The sequence below is a fragment of the Rana temporaria genome, chromosome 3, assembly GCF_905171775.1.
Source record: "Rana temporaria chromosome 3, aRanTem1.1, whole genome shotgun sequence".
Classification (NCBI taxonomy): domain Eukaryota; kingdom Metazoa; phylum Chordata; class Amphibia; order Anura; family Ranidae; genus Rana; species Rana temporaria.
The window spans coordinates 429,422,287-429,442,509 of record NC_053491.1 but is presented as its reverse complement, the minus strand read 5'-3'; the positions used below and the strand labels follow the sequence as shown (position 1 = coordinate 429,442,509).

At 44.9% G+C, this 20,223-nt stretch overlaps 1 protein-coding gene across 1 annotated transcript; it reads left to right on the top strand.

The window, feature by feature from the left end:
* The first annotated feature begins 951 nt into the window (after positions 1-951).
* ASF1B (anti-silencing function 1B histone chaperone) lies at positions 952-18,080 on the top strand. The gene is made up of 5 exons (XM_040346321.1): positions 952-1,231; positions 6,493-6,638; positions 9,738-9,853; positions 14,497-14,673; positions 16,501-18,080. The coding sequence occupies exons 2-5, from the start codon at positions 6,530-6,532 to the stop codon at positions 16,699-16,701; spliced, it is 603 nt and encodes a 200-aa protein (XP_040202255.1). The 5' UTR covers positions 952-1,231; positions 6,493-6,529; the 3' UTR covers positions 16,702-18,080.
* Positions 18,081-20,223: the final 2,143 nt, after the last annotated feature.

Here is a 20,223-nt window from a genome sequence, read left to right as displayed (position 1 = left end):
CGGCCACAAAAAAGCTAGGAGCGCATGTTTCAGAAACAGCCCAGGATTTGGTGACCCCTGGCAAATCTTGATTTGACCCCCAGGTTGAGAACCACTGGTTTAGACGTTTAATTTTAAAAGCAGCGGCAAACCTGCTGATCTCACAGGTTTGCTAATGTGAAAGAACACCGCTGCTTTTATAATCCAACATGTAAACAGTCTGATGGATTTCCAAATCACCATATAAGCTCCGTTTCCTGTTAAAAATAACAGTGAAATGCAAAACGCTGGTGTATGTAACAAGATGTCCGACTGCCCCCTTCTCAGTGTATCATTACTGTGGAGGAATGCGGGGTGTAGCAAGATGGTGGTGGCAAAATGTCACTTCTGTTACAAATTCTGACTGGTGTTCTGTCAATATCTCCAACCCATCAGAACCTGTGACAGCACAGCGACTAACGAGGACAAAGTTGTCGGTGCCTTGGAGGCGGACATTTTGTTGGCTAGTATCAGAGCGGAGTAAGAATCTCCGCTCATAATATCCTTCACCGGACTCTATTCAGTTACCAGTGTTGTTTCCAACCACCAATTCGTGAAAAACTCCAATTACTGCCGCTTTAAAATAAACCGGAAATTAAGCGGTTGGATTTTCTGAGGGGTTGGAGAACTTGACGAAACACCGGGTCGCCTAATCTGACGAGGACAGTGACAACTTCCATAACGAGGTCAACCGGAAGTCGGGCCTCTAGCGACACGTAAATGACGTGCTATTTCACAATGACTCCACCCCTTCGACAGTCCGTGCCTGAGCGCGGGAAGGAACGTCAGCCGCGGCTGCATTGCTCCGCCCACTCAAAACGCTTCATTGCGTCATCCCCTACTACAGGTAACTGGACGGCCATCTTTGCCATGGGCAAGTCAGTCTATAAAGTAAACGTCCTGTGACACCCTTACACCCGGGCTATCCTGATATCGCGATAGAAACTAGCTGAAGCGCCTCAATTCCCTTCGAGAAGTTTGTATCCCAGCGTTCCTGGCCGTAACCACGCCCCAGTAATGTGACGCTTCGCTCCTGCGGATTGGTCGGCGGCGCGAGGCACGTGACGCGGCTGAGGGGAGAGGAGGCGGGGCCGCTTGGCGCGAGCCGGGGTTGTGAGGAGTTCGCGCGGGAGACAAACGGCAGAGCGGGAAAGATTGCGCGCGGCTGGAAGATTTGCTGAGAGGAGCCGAGGAGAGAAAACACCGGGAGCCGGTAATGTCCGCTACACCTTCCCCTCCCCCCTCCTACAGTCATGGCAGGGACAGTCCTGGGGCTGTGGTTACCTATCCCCTGCTTTCAGGACTGACCCCCTCCCCCATCTCCCTAATTTTCCTGGGGTCTTCCAGGAATTGTGAGGAGGATTTGGGGGTCAGGAGGGGATTTATTTTTATTGTGAGCACAGATCTGACCGCCACTCGCTTTTTCTCATCATAGGATAATGTCGCAAGCGCTGGGCTAAGCGCGGCGCTTGTTGACGCAAAGCAATCGGTTGCGCTTAGGAGCGTGTGGAATTGCGTATCGCTTTAAGCGCTCGTTCATGCTGTAGCGTGCATCTGAGCGTTGTGGAAAAAACATTCATTTCAGAAACTTGCAAAAAAAAAGTAGCGCAGGGACAGTGTTTAAAATTGCACCACCAATCCACACCATGTGGTACCTCACCGCCGTGCGATTTGGCAGCTCTGGATGTGTCTGCGCATGCAACATGCGGGGGTGGCGCAACTTGATTGCCCGCAATTTTGAGTCAATGGCAGGCGCTCGTGTCCGTAGAAGGCGATGCGTTTCCATGTGGTGTGGGAAGACGCACATCTTCACATGTATTCTCGCACACCGGAGTGAGCAATCCCGGATGACCCCGTACACACGAGCAATTGGAGCGATCGTACGATGATCTGATTGTTAGTACGGAGCTTTCGAGAGCCGATCAGGATAGTACATCCGATTATTATTTAATGGGACATGCACCAAATGTATTTCTCTTCTGTTCATGGACGGACACAGCATCCTTTGACAGTAGGGTTATATCCGCTTCCTTTAGGATATAACCCTACTGTCAAAGGATGCTGTGTCCGTCCATGAACTCAGAGAAATGGATTTTACGGTGAGTACAAAAATCCTATTTTTTACGTTTAACCACTTCCCACCCTGCCTAATTATCATATGACGTCCACAAGATGGCTCTGACATCCTGGGTGGATGTCATATGACGTCCTTGGGCCTCCTGGGCGCTAGGGGACGTCACTCGTTGCCGATGCTCATGTCTGGCGGCCACGATGTCCGCCACGTACCCGCGATCGGCAGTTACGTGGATCTCTGTGTGTAAACACAGATCCACGTCCTGTCAGGGAGAGGAGACTGATGGTGTGACCCAAAGGGAGACAGATCGGTCACCTGCCCCAGTCAGTCCCCCCCCCCCTTAGAATCGCTCCCTAGGGAACGCGTTTAACCCCTTGAACGCCCCCTAGTGTTAACCTCTTCTCTGCCAGTCATATTTATACAGTAATCAGTGCATCTTTATAGCACTGATCGCTGTATAAATGTGAATGGTGTCAAGTGTCCGATCTATCCACCGCAATATCGCAGTCCTAGCAAAAATCATATAGCACTTTTTTTATTGGTGCTGCGACCTTATGGCGGACACTTTTGACAAATTTTTGGGACCTTTGGCATTTTTATAGCGATCCGTGCTATAAAAATGCATTGAATACTGTAAAAATGTCACTGGCAGGAAAGGGGTTAGAACTAGGGGGCAAGGAAGGGGTTATGTTCTCTAGGTGTGTTCTAAATGAAGGGGGGGGTGGACTGACTAGGGGAGATGACAGATCGCTGTTCATAAATTGTATGAACAGACGATCTGTCATTTCTCCGCCTGACAGGACCGGGAGCTGTGTGTTTACCCACACAGCTCCCGGTTCTCGCTCTGTAACAAGTGATCGCGGGTGCCCGGCGGTGATCGCGCCTGCCGGGCACGTGCGTCGGCACCAGGGGCCCCTCTTGGCTGAAATGTGAGATGACGTAGAGCTACGTGATCTCGCGCAGCCGAGCCGACCTGCTGCCGTATAACTGCGTCGGCTAGTGGTTAATAGCGCAAAAAATAAACTCAGATGATCAAATACCGCCAAAAGAAATTTCTATTTGTGGGGGGAAAAAAAGGACGTCGGTTTTGTTCGGGAGCCAACACGCACGACCGCGCAATTGTCATTCAAAGCGTTACAGTGCTGAAAATTGGCCTGGGCGGGAAGGGGGTAAAAATTCCTTGTATTGAAGTGGTTATTCAGTACAGCTGTCCGAAAATTCAATACAACACATGACCTAGTTCACGAAGTTTCATGTCGAATTTACGTGACTTTAGTAAACTCGCCAGATTCGATCTGAGATTAGTATGCCAAAAAAAGGCCGATCATTCGTCTGATAATCCCATTGTGTGTACCGGGCATAAGGCTAGCTTCAGATCTATGTATGGGCAGTTGATGATTTTTTTTTTTTTTTTTTTTTTTACATGCTCTGCGTTTTGTTTTTTGTTTTTTTTTAATGCTGGTTTTTAGGATGTGTTATTAAACCTTCGATCGTTTTACAATATAAAAAAAGTCATACTTGCCTCCACTGTACAGCTCGTTTTGCACAGAGTAGCCCCAAACGCAGACTTCTGGATAATTTTATGGCCTTTTCATTATAATTTTTTTTTTTTTAATTCGTAATGGCGGCGATCTGCGACTTTTATCATGACTGCGACATGGCAGACACTTTTGACACTATTTTGGGACCATTGTTGTGTATACAGAGATCAGTGCTATAACACTGGCAGTGGAGGGGTTAACCACTAGGAGGCAAGGAAGGAGTTAAGTGTGTCCTAGGGAGTGATTCGAACTGTGGGGGGGGGGGAGGGATGGGCTACCGGTGACGGGGAGCAGTAGATCCCTGTTATGTCACTAGGCAGAACAGGAAAATGCCTTGTTTATATAGGCATCTCCCCGCTCTGCCTCTCCGTGACACGATCACGGGACACTGGTGGATATTGAGTCTGCGGGTCCCAGGGGCATGGTCATGGAGCACGCGGAAAAATTCAAAGCAACGTACAGGTACGTTGCTTTGCGCAGCCGTGCCATTCTGCCAACGTATATCTACAGGAGGCGGTCGGCAAGCAGTTAAAACTGGCACCTTTAGGATGCCAGTAATTTGGAAGTGATGTCATGACGTCGCTTCCGGGTTACTAGATCCGAGACTAACAAAGCCGATTGCTTTGTTTGGTCCTTTTGTCCAGCCGCGGACATGCCAGCTAGTCGCCCAGGCCTCCCGGTGGGGGGGGGGGGGAGGACAATGAAATAATTTGAGCAGCTGCTGTAACGCATGGGTGGTTGTTGCCAGAAAGCTGACCGTCCGCTCTTTAACTCCTTTCACACTGAGCCGCCCATAGCGGCGGAACACCGCCATTTTTACCACCACATTTGCGCTACATTTCGGCCACTAGCGGGGTGCATTTAACCCCCGCTAGCAGCCGAGAAAGGGTTAAAACCGCCCGCAATGCACTGCTGAAACAGCGCATTGCGGGCGGTATAGCCGCGCTGTCCCATTGATTTCAATGGGCAGCAGTTAAACACACTGCTCCAAAGATGCGGCTAGCAGGACTTTTTTTACCGTCCTAGCGCAACGCTCCAGTGTGAAAGCACTTTTAGGGTGGATTGCAGGCGCTATTTTTAACGCTACAGCGCCTGCAATCCGCCCTCAGTGTGAAAGGGGTCTAAAGAACGGTACCAGGGTGATGAGTGCAGCTGCATGCGTCACCGCGACAAAACCCCTTATAGCAATGTGGGTAACTTCAGTACGTTTCTGACCGATGCTTCAGAAAAAGGTGACTATCGGTCGGCCCCCTACTTCTTGCCCCTGGAACATGTAGCATGTTTATAAAGTGAACTTTCCATAAAGCAGGGGTCTCCAAACTTTCTAAACAAAGGGCCAGTTTACTGTCATTCAGACTTTAGGGGGGGGCGGCGGACGTTGGTGGAATTATCCCCAATCGCTGTCATTGGAAGCAATAGTAGCCCATTGTTGGTGTTTGTGGGAGGAATAGTGTCTCATCATTGGTGTCAGTAGGAAGAATAATGCCCCGTCATTGGTGGGAGGAATTCTGCACCATGATTGGTGTCAGTGGTTGGAATGGTGTCTTATATCAGTGAGAGGAACACTGCCCCAAGGGCATCGGTTTGAAAGTCCCAGCATTAAAGTACAACTAAAGGCATATTTATTTGTCCTGTTCTATTTATATCATTCAAAGTAATAGAGGGGAAATCTTCCAATTATGACACTAGTTCTGGGGGTCCCCAAGAGAATCTCTTAATTTGCAGGCGTTTCCTCTCATTTCCTATTTGTCGACGGGAAGTGAAGAGAAAACTCCCCAATGGCGGTAATAACCCTCCCTTACTATATCCAAAGTGAAAACAAGTTTTTCCTGTAGTTCTACTTTGTTGCTGGTGTCTGCTGTCATACAGGAAAACACATCAATAACGCATGTACATTCACTTTTCTTGCTCATGCACTCTGTCTTCCAGATGCTAAATTGTTAAAGCCTATCTCCAGATTCAGAAAAGTTGTTGCATGTAAAAAAAAAGTCCTGCACCTTTCAAAAAAAAAAGCCCTGTGGAAACTGCATAGATGTGAACGAGACATGTAGGAACTTATGTTAAATGGACTGTTGCAAAATTCAGGGCTGTAAACGTAGCGTAAGGCCCCACTCACACCTGCGTGTCCTGGGGACTGGCAAATAAAGTGCGGCTAACATGCATCATGTGGATTAACAAAAAAGGCTGCAGCAGGGATTCAATCTGCATCTGTCCCCCGCCGCATCTACTCGGTTAATTGAGCAATTGATCACTCGGTTCTCCCCTCCAACCTATGCAGAGTGCCTTGACTGTCAGTCCAAACAGTGACCCAAACATACTATTTCCTACACTAACATGTGGGCACGCTGTATATATTGTAGCTTCAGCTGTATACAGCAGTGCGTTCCGGGTGAGACGCGAGACCTTCCTGTGTTACACCCCGAACAAAATGGCATTGCGCTGAGCAGCGATCGGCCATTCATAGGCAGCTTTCTATTCTATCGATGAATCCAAAGCTTCCTCTGATTGGCTGTTCGCCACTGAAACACATTGAACGTTTGTATTTACGAAGAATAAAAAGCATGATGGACTCTTTATATTTTGTTCTTGGCATCGGTTTCTGTTTGCCCATTTATCTATAACAGAGTTGGCTCCAACTAGAGTGACTTGGTACTTGCACATACTCCAGGCTTCTTTTCTGTGGTCCTTGCAGCTAAAGTGGTGGTGGAGAAAGGCATAAGGGTGTGTAGCTGAGAAAGGCAGAGAGTAGTTTGGTATCTGGGGATAATCTGGTTACTGGGGGGTGCAAAGGCTTGTTTAAGAAACTTTGATAAATTGGTGGATCTGTTTTTGGTTATTAATATAAATGTTTTGTTGCAGATTTTTTTGCAGTGCTTACAGCAATCTCTTCAGCATCATGGCAAAGGTGCAGATACTCAACATGGTGGTGCTGGATAACCCTTGTCCTTTCCGTAACCCTTTTCAGTTTGAGGTTACTTTTGAATGTATAGAAGATCTTCCTGATGGTGAGTTATCCTTTGTGCCTCATTTTATTATTCAAATGTGTAATAAAGGTAAATGAATGTAAAGGCTGTTATTTTATTTAAAGGAGAATTACAGCCAAAGTTATCTTGGCTATACTTCTATGGATCAAAGCAGTACAGTAAGTTTTGCACTCCTGTGACCTGATTTCAGCAAAGAGCGGGCTGAAGCTCTCTGCTGACGTCACAAAGTTGGTCCAGGCTCTGCGTCGGCGCGACCACAGAGTCTGGATCCGCCCACATGCCTGGACTAGCATCCAGCTGAGCCGGTCAGTGAGCCTCAGAGCCTGAGCTGGCCGTTACCACCCCCTCCACAGTCCAGCTCTCCAGTGAGCGGGTAGGGGGCAAAGCAGAGAGCTGTGACTGACAGTCACCAGAAGGGTGGATTTGATTTAAATCATAATTTTTAAAGAGTGACAGTCATCTCTGACTCACCGACAGTCTCATTCACTTTTATGGGATGGCTGGTGATGCAACAAGGTGAGGGACGTGGCGGCAGCAGGTGAGTGAATGCCCACTAACAGACAATGCCTCGTTGAAATGATAGGTGCTTTTTAAATGTAAGGACTTATTCTTGCTGGTAGTTTAACATTTGCAAACAAAAAGGTTTCCTATTTTAGAATAATAAGCTATCAGGTTTGTAAAACGGCGATATCAACTGATTTTAGGTTAATCACACATGGTTGGAGAACTACTCAAATTCTTTTATGTAATTAAAACAATAACATTGCCGGTGCATGTTATTTCCTCTTGCAGAGCTTGGATTCATTAAATGAGTTTACAAAAAATTTAAATAGTGCATAAAATACAGACTCGTGCTACATAACTAAGCTCCATTTTTAATGATAAATAAACTAAATTATTAATGTATCTTAAAGCGGAGGTCTTTTTTTTTTTTTTTTGACTGCTGACTTTTTTAAAATAAGGATACTTGCCTGTCCAGGGTGCCCCCAATGTCGGCACCCAAAGCTGATCTATCGCTCGGCTCTCGCGTGCTGCCGCAGCCATCCATGGGAAGTGTAGCCTTGCGGCTTCACTTTCTGGTTCCCCACTGCGCATGCGCGACCCCACTGGTCCCTGCTGTCTTCTGGGACATGCGTATCTCCCAGAAGACAGCAAGGGGGGCGAGGGAAGTGCCGTAAATGTCCATGGGTGGCTTGGGTATCTACGGAAGCTAATGCCTGGATTAGATGGGTATCTGCACCCCCTCCCCCCTGAAAGGTGCCAAATGTGACATTTGGGGGGGGGGGTTGCTGATATGGGGTACCGAAAAGCAGAAGCTCCATTTTTGGGTGGAACTCTGCTTTAAATAGAAATAGAAAAATTATCTTTAGATTTTCTTCTTTTACTCCATAAGCATTTTATTAAAAATTTGATTTTTTTTAAATCAAGTTTTATCCACCCTGATCTGCAGCTCTTTCCTCTGGGAAGCTGTGAGAACCTAGGTATTGGCAGTGTTTGATCATTCGGTTCTCAGCGTTAGAGGTGCAGATTCAGCATTGGACCGGTGCTGCATCTACCTAGGCAAGTATGAATGAAAAAAATCCCTTGCATAGTATTAAGATTTCAGCATGCTGCAAGTGACTCTTGAGTTCCTACAGTGATCCTGTACTCCTTATTTTAAAGCTGAATTCTGGGCTGGTCATCAGATGATGGAAAAGGGATATACACAGGGAAAAAAATACAACTAATGCAACTACTTGATTATTAAGCTGCTATACATGTTTTTTGATTGCATGATATCTGCAATTAATGTTGATAAAAACAAAAGGAAGCACATTGTATTGAAATTTTTAGAAGGGCAAACCCTATTTGTGGTAAGTACATGTATGTGCAAACAATCTCCTTTTAAAAAGACATAACGCCTTTTGATGTGGTTTTATGGGGCCTGACTATCTTTTGAGGCTGGATCAGAAGTTGTCAATCTGATAAAATTATTGAAATGTTTAGTTTAGGTTGGGAGTATAGGTATGCTTTAACCACATGGCGACCAGCCGCCACAAATATACTGCGACATGGCGGCTGTATTGCGTGAATTGCCATACCGGTACGGCGCTCTGTGCAATAGCAGGCCTGCGGCCGCTGATGCATGTGGCTGGCGGCCACGATGTCCGCCAGCCACCCACAATGACTCCACAGAGCCGGAACTGGGATCTGTCAGTGTAAACAAAGCAGATCCCCTTTCTGTCAGGGGAGTAGAGAGATCGTCTGTTTCTAGCAATCAGGAACAGCTCTCGCTCGTCACTACACGAAGACCTCACACTGGGGTGCTATAACGCTAAAAATAGCGCCTGCAAAGCGCCCTGAAAATAGCAGCGCTTTACCACGGACACCCCGGTGTGAAAGGGGCCTTAGGGAGGACTTAACCCCGTGACCACCCCCTAGTGTTTATTGTATAAAGGATACTGGCAGTGAAGTTATCAGTGGCTATTTTGTTTGGGTACAGCATCACACTACCGCGCAATTGTCAGTGAAAGCACTGCAGTGCCATATCGCAAAAAATGGCCTGGTCATTAAGGGGGTAAAACTTTCCGGGGCTGAAGTGGTTAGTTGTATAGGAGTTTTGCTACACATGCTTGCTATTGCCTGGAAATTCCTCTGCACTACCTATCTTTGATCCTATTTTATCGGGGACTGACGTTCCCTCATTTCATGGCTAAGCACCACCCTGTGCTATGCCCTCACCTGAGATTGCTTTTACAGTCTGCCAAGACATTGGCATTGTTATGACACTTGTAGTTTGGCCATGAAATCTGGGAAAGACGAGTTGGTGTTGCAAAGTAAAAAATTAAAGATTTGCTTTCCCTATTTTAGCTGATAATCATCTGACAGCTTAAAATATAGTAGCATCTGTTGCTGAGGAAATCAGATTGTCATCGAAGTCTGATGGTCTGTGACCCATTACCTGCCTGACTTCACTTATTGCAAACGTATGGGTCCCTGAGGATACCCTTTTGCCATTCTGACATCTAGTTGTTGAATGAGTCCAAGTGCATCTCTGGCTTTTATTGCGATCTCTCACCTTATTGGGGAGACTCTCCTTCTGCTCTGGTGGTTTCTGACAATAAATGTTTCTGTTCACAGATTTGGAGTGGAAAATAATATATGTGGGTTCAGCAGAAAGTGAAGAATATGATCAAGTCCTGGATTCAGTGCTAGTAGGACCAGTCCCTGCTGGCCGTCATATGTTTGTATTTCAGGTAAGAATGTCACATCAAGCTGTGTTGCAGGCACACCTTGCTGCATAATGGGAATTTATAAATTATGCAAAGCACTTAACGTGAACCTTAAAGGAGTTGTAAAGACAGAATTTTTTTTTATCTTGATGCATTAAGATAAAAAAAAACTGTGTAGCAGCCCCCTTAATTGCCTAGCTGAGCCCCTTCTCTCTCTCCAGCAAAGTCCACGATCCCCTCAGCCGTCCAGGACTCTCCTGATTGGCTGAGACGGAGCATTGGCTCCCGTGGCTCAGTCATTCGGCCAATCAGGGGAGAGGAGGGAGTGGGGCTAGGTTGGGGCTCAGTGTTTGAATGGATACACAGAGCTCTGACTGCTTAGGTGCCCCCTGTAGCAAGCTGCTGGCTGAGGGGTACTCAAAGAAGGGAGGGGCGAGGAGGATCAAGACTGCTCGTGCAAAACCAACTGCACAAAGGAGGCGAGTATAACATGATTTTTATTTTTTTTTCAAACAAGCCTTTGCGATCAAATTGTAACCCTTTCGCTGCCAGAGCTGGTTTTGCGTACATAAAAAATTTCAGTAAAAAAAAAAATGCACAAGTTAATTTTAGGGCACACAAATGCCATAAATACATTTTGGTATAAAAGATGGGGTTGCACGAACTAGATACCCAACTTTAAAATTGCATGCGCCTGTGAAATGGCAACAGACGTTGGTACTCTATTTTACTTGGGCGAAGCTTTAAAAACACTACAGGTAATCGATTCAGAGTTACACAGGAGCTCTGGTGCTGTAGATATTGCTCCCTCTTCAGCATGTGCAGCAATATGTAAAATGTATTACATTCAATGTTTTTGTGCGCAAGTCCCCCGACGCATGCGTTAACATTTGCGTGGGGGGGGATTTTAAGTGATTTTAATTTTTGTTTATTTTGTGAAGGGTCCGAAAGCCTCCTGATATCTCACCTGTCGTCCAATGAAACTAATGCAGGCAGATTACACTACATTTGATTCTACCCCAGCCGTACAGACTAGGGAAACTGACACAGACCTGGGAGTGGCGCTTTACGCTTGGCTTCCTGGTCAGCAAGAAACAAAGTCACCGATGCCTGGGACAGACATCGCAGAGCCCGCGATGTGTGACGGAGGCACAGCTTTTACTGGGGGTGTTTGGAAGCAATCTGGCAGCTTCCCATCTTTAATTTGTCAGTCGGCAATAGGGGTGCAACGGATCAAAAAACTCACGGTTCGGATCGTTCCTCGGATCAGGAGTCACGGATCGGATCATTTTTTTGGATCGGCAAAAAAAATCTCCCCCACTGTAATATCCAGACAACCCCCCCACTGTAATATCCAGACATCTCCCCCCCCCCCCCCCACAGTAATATCCACGGACATCCCCCCCCACACACGGTAATATCCACGGACATCCCCCACACGGTAATATCCACGGACATCCCCCCCCCCCCCCACGGTAATATCCACGGACATCCCCCCCCCCCCCACGGTAATATCCACCGACATCCCCCACACGGTAATATCCACCGACATCCCCCACACGGTAATATCCACGGACATCCCCCCCACGGTAATATCCACGGACATCTCCCTCCCACTGTAATAATATCCACAGACCTCTCCCCCACTGTAATAATATCCACAGACCTCTCCCCTACTCAACACTGTACTTGCAGAATAGCCGGCTAGAAGATCCACAAGCAGATGAGGGAGGGGTGATGTCAGCGCGCACCTAGGCAGCCGCCGCGGGGTCTACCAAGATGGCCGAGGCAGCGGTGCCCTCCGCGGATCGCGTTCTGTGCCGATCCGAACAGGTCGACCCGTTCGGATCATGGATCGGTCACGATCCGTTGCGTAGTAGGCAGTCAGCTTGTCAGATTTTCACACATTCCAGTGGCTGCAGGCATCGGGAAGTGTGTTAATCCACTCAAGCATGGACCTTACTGGGTATGATTCTACTACTACTACAGCAGCAGCGTACACACGGCATACAGGAAAAGCATTACATTTTCTCTACATAGTTGGTGCAGGATTTGCATTATCATATTTTACTGGAGTTATGCTTCAGCCCCGGAAGAATTTGGTGCCCAATGACCAGACCATTTTTTTTTTGCGATCTGACAATTGCGAGGTCGTGCCCAAACACAAATGGAGCTTTCTTTTGGTGTTTTGCTTATAGCGAAAAAAAAAAACGAACAACAATTTTGAAGAAAACACAATATTTTTGCTATAAATATCCCCAATTTTTTTTTTTTTTAAAGCTAATTTTTTCTCAGTTTAGGCCAATATATATTCTACATATATTTGGTAATACAAATCGCAATAAGCATATTGATTGGTTTGCGCAAAAGTTATAGTGTGTTGTGGAAATGTAAAGATGTATTTAATATGTATTGTCATAGTGTCACCCATTGTTGGTTCTCCCTCAGCCCGCTGACTGGGGCAGACAGACTGGTTTGAGCTACACTTCCTGATTTGGAGAAGGGTGTTTGTGGAGTGGGGGTGTTGGCCGGCGAAAGGCCCCTGTGTGATGCACAGATATTCGCCTTCTGGGTGCGTCCGCTCTGCAAGCGCACTGTCAGTTTAGCTGGTGTGTGGTGCCTGATGTGCGCATACACCTGCAGATAAGCTCCCCTCATCAGGAACTGTATCCTATTGTTGTATTGTTGTTATATTACTGTATTGTTATTGAATTATTCTGTACTGAATCCCTGTCGGAAGGGTTTATCTTGTGCTGCCAAATCCATATATGGGCATTTGCTGTGTTGAGACCACATGCTGTGACATCACTTCCTATGGTCACATGCTGTGATCTCCTCCAATCAGATGTGGTCTGTGAAGCCTTATTTGGTAATAAAAGGATTGATTTTTTTTTTCACGATCTAATGCTTTCCAGCCTGGAGGAGAGATGTGGGGTCTTATTGACCCTGCATCTCGCCATAAAGAGTACCTGTTACAAACCATTCCTATTGCATTGATGTTTACATTACTTATAATAGGAATAAAAGTGATCAAACTGTAACTCTAAATTTGTAACTTGTAAAAAAAAAAGCGCTGCCTATGGAGATTTTTAAGTACTGACGTTTGGCGCCATTCCATGAGTGTGCGCAATTTTAAAGCTTGACATGTTGGGTATCCATTTACTCGGCGTAACTTCGTCTTTCACATTATACAAAACAATTGGGCTAACTTTACTGTTTTGTTTTTAATTCACAAAACATTTTTTTTTCCTAAAAAAAAAAAAAGGCTTTGCAATGGCCAGCATTTTATGCCCTAGGGTGTCTGCTAAAAATATATAGTGTTTGGGGGTTCTGAGTAATTTTCTAACAAAAAAATTATGATTTATGCATGTAGGAGAGAAGTGCCAAAATAGGCACGGTATGGAAGTGGTTAAGATTGCAACATTATGGCAGACACTTTTGACACATTTTTGGGACCATTGTCGATATAAAAATGCACTGATTACTATGTAAATGTCAGGGAAGGGGTTAACACTAGGGGGCAATCAAGGGGTTAATTGTGTTCCCTAATGTGTTCTTACTCTAGGGGGAGGAAATGACAGATCGTGGTTTCTAGCTATTAAAAACTTGTGATCTGCCTTTCCTCACAGAACGGGGATGTGTGTATTTACACACGCACACACGTCCCTGTTCTGCCTCTTGTGCCCGCGGTCTTCGCGACCGCCGGTCACGTGCATTGGCACCCCCGCGATGCAGCGTGCGCCTGCTAGCCGGCTTAAAGCGTAAGACGTACAGCTATGACGGTTCGCGGAGCCAACCTGCTGCAGTATAACTGGCGGCTGGTTCATAAGCGGTTAAATCTGCACACAAAAAATGACATTTAAGACATTCCCCTAATAGGTGCAAAAGAGATGTATATAAAATTCCTTTACAAACTCAGGTGTTACCTTGTAAAAGTAGCAGTGTCATGACTGCTGTGCAGGGAGTAGATGTGTGGAGGTGCCCAGTAGGCTCCACCCACTAAAGCTGCCTGCAGAAAGCTACAGGAGGGGGGCGGAGACAAGTCACTGCACAAGAAGTGACAGCAGCAGTGACCGGTCTTTGTTTCAGGGACCTTCTACGCAGAGGCAGTTCCACACTGGATTACTACACAGATCTGGAACAAATATACTAAGCGCACAAAGATTCAAGTTGGAACGCATGTCTTGTATTTACACAACATGTACTTAGGATATCTGTGCACAATATTAACTGGTTAGAATGTGGCACTGCTGTCCCTCCAACTGAGAAGGCCAATTGCCTACCTTGCTGAGGATTTGGCTTAAATACACAGTTAGGCTGGATTCACACCTGTATATTAAATGGACTGTAGTGCAGATCTGCAAAACATTAAAAAACAAAACTGCATAGGTGTGAATACAGCCTTACTGAAAACGCCAGGAGATGAGGAACGGTGTTCTTCCCACACTTATGTTTACTCTGTGCTTGTTCTGGGGGTGTGAATCGGGGGCAGACCTGGCTTGTAAAAACATTCCTCCAAATTCTATATTGAGAATTATGCATGTCGGGTTTATTAAATGCACAGCTAAGAGAAGTTTGCTGTACCTGTCGAGGGGCATACACCCCATATACTAGTTGGTCTAGTAATACTTGGATAACTATAACTTTACACTCTCTCTCCCTTGTAGGCAGATGCTCCGAATTCCAGCCTTATCCCAGAGTCGGATGCGGTGGGGGTTACAGTCGTCTTGATCACTTGCACTTATAGGGGTCAAGAATTTATCCGTGTTGGCTACTATGTAAATAATGAATACTCTGACCCTGAGCTTCGAGAGAATCCACCACTGAAACCAGATTTCTGTCAGGTACGGGTTCTTCATGTATTCCTTTTTTCAAACTGTGTTTATGCACCTAAAATGTGTAATAATTAACCTAGATTGTCAACTTGGGTGTGTCGGCCTGAAAGAGGTCACACAACATTTTTCATAAAAGCTCAATACACATTGGACACGCTTCTATCCCATAGCTGCTTGTGAATCTGTCATTTTTAAGAGAAACTGCACTGAATATTAAAAGCTTAACCACTCGGAGCAGAAGATTTTCTATCTAATGACCGGGACATTTTTTGCAATACGGCACATCATCGCTTTAACTGACAATTGCACGGTCATGTGACACTGTACCCAAACAAAATTTACCTTTTTTTTTTCACACAAATACAGCTTTCTTTTGGCGTTTGATCGCCTCTGCGTTTTTATTTTTTGCGCTATAAACAAAAAAGAGCTAAAATTTCTCCCCAAAAAAATCTTCAGTTTAAGACCATATGTATGTATTCTACGTATTTTAGTTAAAAATTGCAATAAGCGTATATTGATTGGTTTGTGCAAAAGTTATCGCATCTGCAAAATAGCGGGTATATTTATGGCTTTTTTTTTTTTTGGACTACAACATTGCGGTGGACAGATCAGACACTGACACTTTTTTTGGGACCAGTGACCTTTAATACAGCGATCAGAGCTAAAAATAGCCACTGATTACTGTATAAATGGCACTGGCAGGGTAGGGGTTAAGTGTTCCCTCATTGTGTGTTCTAACTGTATGGGGGCTGGGCAGACTGGAGGAGGAGAGAGCGCTGTTTCTAATACTAGGAACATTAGATCTCTCAAACTCCCCTGTCAGAACAGGATTTGACTGGTTTACATTGACAAATCCCTGTTCTGGCTCTCGTTCCCGCAATCACGGGTGACTGGTGGCCACGTGCATTCGGTCCACCGCCATACGGGGGGCGTTTACCTGCTACGGCTCTTTTATGGGAGCCAACGTACACCTACGGCTATTTGTGGAAAACAAGCCCACCTGCTGCCGTATAACGTCGGTCCACTTCAGCCTCATAACCATTTGCTTCTGTATTGATATAGGACGAAAGGTACCCCCTTTTTACTATTTAATATTTGGCACGCTATTTAACGGCCGCTGGTCGGCAAGTGGTTAACCATTGAGGGTGGTTTTATTTTTTTTATTTTTTTCCTCTTATTCAGACATTTCCTTGGTTCTTACAAAAAAGGCTTTAAAGCGGAGTTCTACACAAAAGTGGAACTTTCGCTCATCTTATTCGTTCAAACACTTCTGTGCTCCGACTGTGTAAGAAGTACCCCCCCCCCCCCGCCACTGCAGCTTATTTAAACTTATGTACATTCGCAGTGCACTTTCTCTCTGCTGTCACAAGGCATGTAAATTTCCCTTGTGACAGTAGTAGGTGGTGAGAGGGGGCTGACAGGCAGAGAGGAGGGCAGCGTATGACGGAGGGACGCACTTTGACCATGGTGATCAGGGCTGAGCCCTGGTTATCGTGGTGAGTTTAGAGAGATGCGGCATACAGGGAGTGTGTGTGTTTGTTTTGTTTTTTTAAATACAGTTTAGAGGGGGGCATATTACACAGCACTGTGCTGTTTAATCAAATTTTAAAGGACCAGGATCATTTTTTTTTTTCGGGGGGGGATTTAACAAACACCAAGTGGTTAAGCAGACTTGTATTGGCCTATACTTCTGCTTAAAGGCATTAAGATCAGAGCATTGATTTGGTTACTGGTAACATGGGAGGGTTTGTTGCTGCTTTTTTGGGGGATGGCATAATTTAATCTGCTGTTTGCCTAGCAAGACATCTTACTTGACAATTGATTTTTCTCCAACAGCTTCAAAGGAACATTTTGGCATCAAATCCACGTGTTACGCGCTTTCACATCAATTGGGAGAGTACAGGCGAGTCAAAGATGGAAGATATTGAGAATGTGGACCCTGCTGCTCATGCGATGCTTCCTCCAACCTGCGCACCTGTGAAGGGTCTTTCTGGTGCACTTAACCCAATTCCAGAGAACTCAATGGACTGTATGTGAGTGCCGGAGCACTCCAGCTTGGGGATCAGTTTATAAACCTCTACTCACTGTGCCGGAAAGACATATTAAAGATCAAGCCGGTCAGCACCAGCTTCTAATCTCATCAAGTGGTGCTTGTGGTCACTGCCAATCTTCCAATGGTGCCTGAGACCCTCCGAACACACTGCTGTAATGTCTCATGCATGTGGGTAGCTAGGCACATCACAGCTATGCAACATCATGCAGTGTTTGTATGCTCATGGCTTGTGTTCATCACCAGAGAACAGAGGTTGTGAAGCACACACTGCAGTTTGGCAATGTAATGCTGTTTGGCCTGTGAGCAGCTTTAGGCTACTAAAGTGTTGCGTCACTAGCCTGCGCTTAACAGGCGTTGTTGAACAGTAGTTGCCTTGTATGAGCAAAAGCTAGTCGGTGTTTAGCTGTGATGAGCCTAGCTACCTGTATGCGTGAGCTGTAACTTGAAGTAATAAGACCCTCCAATCGAGCAACAAAATGCAGATTGAAGAGGCGCTGCCTCATACTTGTCCTGTGTGTTTTTTTTGTTTTGTTTTTTTTTTGGTTATATGATCATTATTTGGCAGTGCCATCTAGGTGTTGTAAATACAGGTTTTCACTGATATCCACAATTTTTTCTTATGAATTTCATCTCTATCTTAAACTGCCAAAGGAGATCCAACGAAAGGAAAAAAAAAACTCTTCTGTCGTGTTACAGCAGTTCTGTAGTATCCACTTAACGTCCTTACCGTATGTGAATCATTGCTCTTGATCTGATAGTTTCAGTCCTTCCTCCTTTTTATAATTTCACCCTTTATCCAGTTACACTAGCAGACTTTTGTCTTTTATGTCAAGGTTTAATGACATGTTTGATACGCCCAATGAAGGCAGCATTGTTTCTATAATATTTGGATCCCAAATACATCCTGCTTATCGTGGACTTTTCCTACCTCTACGTCAGAGATGCACGCAGGTCAGCCCCACTACAAAGGGTTGAAGACATCAAAGGGCGGTATTGGTGTCAATGTTGCATCAGAGAGAAAAAATAAGCACTTAACCAGCACCAGGATATTTTAATGGTGAATAATTTGTTGCCCCTTTGATGAAAGCTCCTTTGCAAAAACAGCCTCCACTTTTGACATTTGCAAAATGTGCATTCTTTGCATCAATAATTTTTTTTTAAGCAGTTTTGATTCTGCATCCAGCATGTTGTCCAGTTTTGTATTTTGTTACTGTGTGGCTTATTTAGGAGTTTCCACCATTTTCTGTGGTTTGATATTTTTTTTTTTTATTGTGTATTTGTGTATGTATATATATTTTGTATGTAGCAACTTTTTGAAATAAAAGCACTTTGTGCACGAATGAGTTCTTATAATGTAAAGGTGCATAAGTTCGGGCTATCATTGTTTTTCTTTTCAATCAGTCTAGGGCTGTCTTTGACCTTGCTCTCTTGGGACAACTGCAGCCAATGCTCTCAGCCATATTGTTCACCACGTCTTTTGATGGTGAATGCCTATTTAGGAAAATCTTTCCTCGAGGAAGTTACTGGTGGGAACGGTGCTCCTACATCTACTAGCTGTCAGCGAAATGGTATGTACGTTTGTTTTTTTATTTTCTCTTTCGTTCATGGACGGACACAGCAGCTTTGACCTTAGGGTTATGTACATTTTACTCTAGGAGAGACTAGGCAGAAAAAAAACATCACTTTTAGTGTTAAAAACACTTTTCAGTACAGCACCGCCCATGGGGGCGTGTCCCCCGGGTGCATCCCACTCTCTGGAAACATCCAGCCTCAGTTTTCATCTGCCTAGTGTCAGGAGAGCTTGGCCTTTTTCTGGAGTCTTTTTGCGATTTTTTTTTTTTTTTTTGTTTGTTTTTTTTTTGTTCCTGCTTTTTGGATCCTGGGATCTACTATCAACTGCCGACTGGGTGACAGGCTGGATTTTGAATCCTTGTAGTCGTCCCATGTTCGGCCATCGAGCGTGTGCCGGTCTTTTAGTAGGCCGTCCACGACATGCTCTAGGGGTGGCCGGTGAACTACATGTTCCAGGGCGCACATATGACCGGTCTCTATGGCTGTGTCACAGTGTGCCGGGCCGACAGCCATGCCGCATGCGGACGTTGGTTCTGTCTGGAATGCCTCCAGCCGGTGGTCGATCACTGTATTTGGTGTCACTGGTCCCCAAAAAGTGTCAGGTGTCCAATTTGTCCGCCGCAATGTCGCAGTCCCGCTAAAAATCGATCACTGCCATTACTAGTAAAAAAAAAAGAAAGTCTATAAATCTGTACCATAGTTTGTAGACACATACCAATCAATATACGCTTTTTAACATTTCCTTACCAAAAACATGTAGCAGAATACATATTGGCCTAAATTGATAAAGAAATCTGATTTTTTTGGGCATACCTCCCAATTTTTAGAGATGGGAATGAGGGACACCTATCATCAAAAGTATGCAGGCATGGGACACACTCCTTGTCAAGCCCCCCTTTAAAGGAGAATTGTACAAAAAACAAGATTGGTTAAACCAACAAGTGCTTTTTTTTACCACTACTATTCCTTTATATTTTGGAATTTACAAATGCAGCAAATTAGAAATCAGATAAAAGGTTTAGCGCTGGAAAACACCTTTTGATAGATAAAAAGTAAATTTTATATAGATCAGAACAAAATGTGGAGGAACAGAGGGACTTTGTTCCAAGTCAGGGACAGTCCCTCGAAATCAGGGACGGTTGGGAGCTATGGATTTGCATGCACAAGGTTTTTTTTTTCCTTGTTTCGAAAGTATGGAAGGTTTACAAATATTTTTTTCTTATACATGTAAAATGTATTTTAAAACTTGAGCAGTGTGGCTTCATAAGCAACAGTTAGTAGTCCTTGCACAATTCTTAAAGCTAAATTCCAGGTATGGCAAATTTTACAAATTGACACCGGTTTGACCATTGTAAGTATGTATGTGTGTTGCTATGGTTATTTTAGTGATTTTTTTTTTTATAGCATAAATATAGAATGTTGACCTTGTATTGTTTTAGAAGCTAGGCCTTCCCTATGCATGTGCTAATGAACCTGTTGGACTGCTTTGTGAGCTCAGCACAGGAAATAATGCTACAGGAAATAGGGGAAAGCACTTAATAAGCCATGTGTTGGAAAACGAAAACAGTTGTTTGCTGAACTCTGAGAAGGAAGGAGCCATAATAAGACTCCAGGAACAGGCACATCTGAGCTACTACCCCCTGTGTACTACCTGGTCAGCCTCTAGAACAGGGCACTCAGCCTAAGAAGTCTCTGCAAACCTCCATGTGCAATCTGTGAGAAAAAGGAAGAAAGGCTGGTGCCATGGGAAATCAGCTAAAACATTGTTTTATTTGTGCAGGTGAACCACATTCAAAAAACCAACACGTTTCAACCATCAGTCCTTAGTCATGGCTCATTAGAAGTCTCCAAGTTAAAGTGATTGTAAAGTCTTAATTTATTTTTATTTTTTAAAGAATAAACATGTCATACCGTGTTTCCCCGAAAATAAGACG

Excerpts from the sequence above, each read along its gene's own strand:
- ASF1B (XM_040346321.1), top strand. The coding sequence starts at position 6,530 with ATGGCAAAGGTGCAGATACTCAACATGGTGGTGCTGGATAACCCTTGT. Across the intron at positions 6,639-9,737 it reads TATAGAAGATCTTCCTGATG|ATTTGGAGTGGAAAATAATA; the intron begins GTGAGTTATCCT and ends TTCTGTTCACAG. Across the intron at positions 14,674-16,500 it reads TGAAACCAGATTTCTGTCAG|CTTCAAAGGAACATTTTGGC; the intron begins GTACGGGTTCTT and ends TTTCTCCAACAG.